We start from the raw sequence: 5,471 nt of genomic DNA on the forward strand, positions 1-5,471 counted from the left end.
AAAAAAAAAAAAAATATTTGAGTGCAAGGTGCTATTCTAGTTACTATTCCAGCCTTGATCAAAGCAAATGAGGTTACTCTTCTCATGGAACTCATTTTGTTGTGCTTTCACTGATATAGTTGCACCAAACTTAAATCTTTTGACAAGTTTGGACAATAAATGGTGATCTAATAGGTTTGTTCAATGTGTTCTGATTTGTGTGTTGATTACCTCTAAATTAAAAAATTAAAACTGCATAAAAAAACACCTGTCTTCAATTTCTCCATCAACCAGGAAAATAGCTATGTAGATTTTCTTGTAGTTAAAAAGAAGTAACTCCTGGTCTATGAATACATTGGTGTCTTCTCACATGAATTCCATTAAAGTATAAGACACTAAACAAAGGGTTTTAATGTTTCCTGTAGCATTAGAATTTAATTTTCTACTTTCCTACAACTGTCTCTTTAAAATAAGGCCAAGTGAGGTGGTCTGTACCTATAAACTTAGCACTTTGGGAGACCAAAGCAGGAGGCTTCCTTGAGGCAAGGAGTTTGAGACCAGCTTGGATAACATAGGGAGACCCTGTTTTTCTTTTTTTTTTTAAATTAGCTGGGTGTAGTAGTGCACACCTGTAGCTCCACTACCGGGGAGGCTGGGGTAGGAGGATCACCTTTAAGCTCAGGAGTTTGAGGCTACAGTGAGCTGTTATCAAGCCACCATATTCTACTAAGCAACAGAGAGACCCTATATCCAAATAAATAAATAATAAAAATATTAGATAAATATGTTTTAGATACATAGAGCATTTTTCTACATTTTTACAGAATTTGTGATGGGTCTACAACAGGGACATGATGTGGAATTTTGGCTACTGTATCTCAAAAAAGACATCGAAACTAAAATAAATAAGCAAAAAAGATCATCCTGAGAACAGAAAGTTGTATACATTAACTACTTCATCTAGAGCAGTAAAAAAATATAATAGATTATCCAATTTAGATATGGTACTTAAACAGAGAAATTTAAAGCTGGTTAAGGAACTTTAACTTTTTTTTTTTAATAAATAAGAAACTTAAGATTCAAAGACATAAAGTGTCCTGCCCAAAGCAAAGATACTTACTTGTAAACAGCAAAGTTGTAATAAGACTATGGATCTGCAGATTCCCTGTTCAGGAATTTAGTTCTCATTAACTAACTGTGAGAGTTTTAGCAAATCAAGGATAGAGAGAGGGTACTTTTTATATCTGAAAGATGCTGTTTTAGTTTAACCTTAAAAAACCTAATGTTTATAGTATATTTCAACAGGACATACAATCTGAAATTACATAAAAAGGCCTTAAAGTTATGAATACAAGTCTATAACAAATCTATGTATTCCACTTAGGTCATATTCAAAATGTCACTTGTAAGTAGTCTGTTCAGAATTTGGAATTCATTTCTCTGTCAAAGAAAAGTAACAAGTTATGGGCCTAATTAACCCAGGTATAGTTGAAATAATATGCATAGTACCCCAAGAGGCACGCTGAACTGGGCCCAAACCCCTTTGAGTACTGGACCCCACAAATGGTTGGATAACTCCAGTAGAGTCCTGGAAACACTCAAAGAGCAAGCCAGTGGAAGGCTAATAAATCGTCCTATATCAAAGAGATCTTGTATTAAGGAGAATAAGAACATCCAAAAACACACTTAACCTTTTGAGGTCTGGGCCACAGATAATAACCAAGTCTTACTCAAGAAAGTCTGTGGAGTGCTGAGTGAGCCAGAAAGGTCTGTACTCGTCTCGCTTTTCTGGAATCGGAATTCAACCTAACTAAGGAGGGGGAATGAATTAAAGGGACCCATCAAAGGTTTCCTCTCCCACTTTACACTAAGAGGCAACTCCACTCATTCTCGGATTTCCCCATATACTAGGTTCCTAGTTTGGGAATAACATTCTATGCAGTGCATTTCTGATGCTTACACACTCCTAAAAGAACTTTTAAAAACATTCATCTTAAGCACAATTTTGTAAATTTAGTGTTGGTTTCTAGAAACCTCAGAGTCTAAACTGACAGGGTATAGATGCAAGCAGAATTTGCACATTCTGAGTTAGTAGCTTGATTGTCCAGGGGACGAATTTGGGTTTCTCACAAAGTCCCCCCAAGTAAATTAAATCACATCCTCAAATCTTGGCCCCGGGGCAGATGATGGTGGTTAAAAGAAGCTATCAAGGTTAGGGGCTTTCTCCAACCCCAAGAGGTCTGGAAGGCAGAGAGCGGCTGGTCTGTGGGGCCCGAAAGAGACTTGGCAGGGGGAGGCAAGGGTGAGCGCGCCCACCTGGCGGGCTGTCGGGGACCCTGGCGTGTCTCCCCGCCCTCCCGGGGCCCGCCTCGCTCACCGAGGTGGCCGCCGACGATGGTGACTGCGATCTGATCCATGAGCACCGCCCGGAAGCTCACGTCCTGCTCGGAGCAGCGCTGCCGGAGGGCGCGCAGGATCTGCACCTGCGGGTAGTCCTCGCGGATGCGCCGGTCCGTCAGGAACCAGAGCTGGGAGCACATGGTGGCCAGGGCGGCGGCGCCCGGCGCGGCGCGGACCCCTCGGCGCCCCGGGCCGCTCGCTCACAAGGGCGGGCGGGAGGCGGGCGTCCCCGGCGAGCGCCCCGCGGCTCCGCTCCCGCCGGTGCGCCAGCGCCTCTGCAGCCCTGACCCAGCGAATCCTCCCGGCCACTCAGCGCCGCCGCCGGCCGCGGCCAGCCAATCAGCGCGCGGCGGCGGGCGCGGGCCGGCAGCACGGCCAGCTGCAGAGGCGGCCGGGCGGGCGGCGCCCGGGAGGGGCAGCGGGTTGGGGGGCTGCTGTGGCCGGGGGAGGGGAGCCGGGCGGGGCTTGGGGTCCGGGGGAGCAGGGGAGCCGTGGGCAGGCGATGGCGAGGCTAAAGAAGGATACCCCTGGCCTGCCCCAGACCCTTCCAGTGGGCGTGGCGCTGCCGGCTGGGGTGGGGCTGCCGGAGAGGTAGGGGCCCGGGCTGCGGCCCGGTGGGGCTGAGAGCTCGTCTGAACTACCCACTAAGGATGCGCAGTGGGCGGCTGATGCGTCCCAAAGGCCAACTCAAGCGCTCGCTGGCTGGGGTCGCAGATGGCTGCCTGCTGAGCCCTGTTAGAGCCTCAGGGACGTCCTAAAGGAGATTCCGGGGCCTGGCGAAGGACACACTCTGGGCCCCCAATTGAACCCTAAAGGCTTGGAAGGAGAGAGATTTCTCTGCCCAAATCTTGGCCTAAAACCCGGGAATGAGGGGGTTGGAGGAAGTTTTTGCCGCCTCCCATTCGGATCTTTTGAAGGTGCATTTCTCAGAATCTCGGATTTTCTTATCCTGGACACCCCTCTCAGTTTGCAGCAGCTCTGGTCCTTCACAACCTGGAGGTCATTAAAGACAGATATAGGGACCCTCGCTGGTCTCCCTATATTCCTCCCACTCTCCCCAGTCCATACAACTGAGTCATCTTTAAACCCATTCTTGGTCCCTGCCAATTACCAACCCAGCCTGCAAACAACAGCGTTTGAAGCCAGGTTTTCCTTTCTGAATAACTGCAGGGTTGAAGTTTGTCACCATCGGAGACTACATTTGCCTTTCCGGATTATTAAAATATGGGGCTTTTTTGTTTTGTTTTGTTTTGTTTTTGGTTTAAGGAAACAAGTAGGCCCAACAATGACAACTTAGAAATGAGGTTAAAATGTCTCAGGGAAGGTATAGGCTTCAGTATAAATATTACACAAGTGTGTGCATTTACCCACTGAGATGTGTCTTTAGAAAAGTTCTGTATAAAATGAATTTCAAAAATTCCTTTTCAAGCAGTCTTAAATAAATCCTTTTGTGTTGCAAAACATCTCCGATCCCCATGAATGTATTTTCTTAAAGTAACAGTAACCTAGTGTGCTCTGGATTAGTCTTTGATAAAAGACAAAATTATAACAAATTTAGTTATAGGTCAGGACTGTCTCCACTGTACAAAATAGAATGAGAATTGCCACTAGGCAACAGCAGAACAGAGGGTTTTGTAAAGTGTTCTGTTTGTAAGAAAGCAGAACAGTAGAAAATAAGCCAATTGGTTAATAACAGACTACTTCAGCTTACGTTTTGGATAAGGGTTAAAGCACTGGGGACTCCCTTATTATGCTGACTCAGGTAGACTGGAATCTCTTGATTTCAGGAAAGACTGGTTTGTTTGGGGATGTAACTTGTTCCTTAAAGTTTCTTTTTGATTACATGGCATTTTGCAGGTGTGACTTCATGGTGGGGGGGGGTGGCTATTGCAAGAATTCAGTCCTAAACAATGGCCTCCCATAACTTTTTTTCCAGAAGTAGGCGTCTCTGTCACCTAGGCTGAAATACAGTGGCGCAATTGTATCTCATAGCACATAGCAGCCATATGCCACCACACTTACCTAATTTTTAAATTATTTTTTTCGAGACAGGGGTCTCTATGTTGCCCAGGCTGCTCTCAATCTCCTGGACTCAAGCAATACTCTCATTTCAGCCTTCTGAGAGCTGGGAACACAAGCCACTGCCCCCAGGTCACTTCCAACAATTTTTGCTTCAAACTTCTGGCCAGCCCAACTTGGGCATGGGAGTTTCTTCTACACGGCCATTTATTTGCTATCCCATGTTATGTGTTGACTCTGATGCTTCCTAAAGGATTCCTACAGTATCATCCATCAGATGTCTGTGAGATGATTAGAACCATGCCTTTCTGGAACAATAATTTAGTAACAGGTATATGAGTTAGTCAATTTGACATTGCTTATAACCCATTTTCAAAGCCATCAGTGTTGAACTAGAATGTTTAAGTCAATTGCAAATAGCTACCAAGGTCCACCAAACCCAGGCTTAGGAGAACAGCATCTGAGGATATGACCAGCCATTTTAGTCACTCCTTTCCTCACTGTCTTTGCTCTCCCTCACCAGGAGGGTGCTATGACTTCTGTGACCTCCCCTTTTCTAGGATGGGTCATAACTGAGGACCTGGGACAAGTAGCCTTTCCAGTTAGGACAGTGGTTCTCAACCTTCCTAATGCCGTGACCCTTTAATACAGTTCCTGTAAGTCTCGACCCACAGCTTGAGAACCGCTGAGTTAGGAAGTGACTGTGCTTGTTTAGGTGTAATGTTTTATTTTATCACCAAAATTCCTCAAGCACAGAGGTAACTTCCAGTTATAGGACTGTTTTCTAAGATATGTTACTTTATGTAATACTTCTCTGCAGATGATTCCCAAATTCAAATTTGACTCTGATATCTCCTGAACTTCAGCAATATAAAAGAATGCTGTCATGCCATCACTTGTGTCCCTAAAGTTAAACTCATTCTTTTCCCCTCCATTTCAGATTCAACAAAACAAAACAAAAAAACAATGTATTATCTCATGGGATGGGTTAGCTCTAGGGTTAGTTTCTTTCTTTTTTTTCTTTTTTTTTGAGACAGAGCCTCAAGCTATCCCCCTGGGTAGAGTGCCATGGC

At 45.1% G+C, this 5,471-nt stretch overlaps 1 protein-coding gene across 1 annotated transcript in view; it reads right to left on the bottom strand.

Annotated features, from left to right (window-relative positions):
* The window catches only part of RIMKLA (ribosomal modification protein rimK like family member A), a 39,065-nt gene extending 36,420 nt beyond the window's left edge, over window positions 1-2,645 (bottom strand). Inside the window, exon 1 of the mRNA XM_003798962.2 lies at window positions 2,357-2,645. Within this exon, the coding sequence (XP_003799010.1) occupies window positions 2,357-2,519 (163 nt within the window). The 5' untranslated portion in view covers window positions 2,520-2,645. The remainder of the gene's footprint in view (window positions 1-2,356) is intronic.
* Between the last annotated feature and the right edge of the window lie 2,826 nt (window positions 2,646-5,471).

The sequence above is a fragment of the Otolemur garnettii genome, unplaced genomic scaffold (genome assembly GCF_000181295.1).
Source record: "Otolemur garnettii isolate 467f Iridium unplaced genomic scaffold, OtoGar3 scaffold00144, whole genome shotgun sequence".
NCBI classification, from domain to species: Eukaryota; Metazoa; Chordata; class Mammalia; order Primates; family Galagidae; genus Otolemur; species Otolemur garnettii.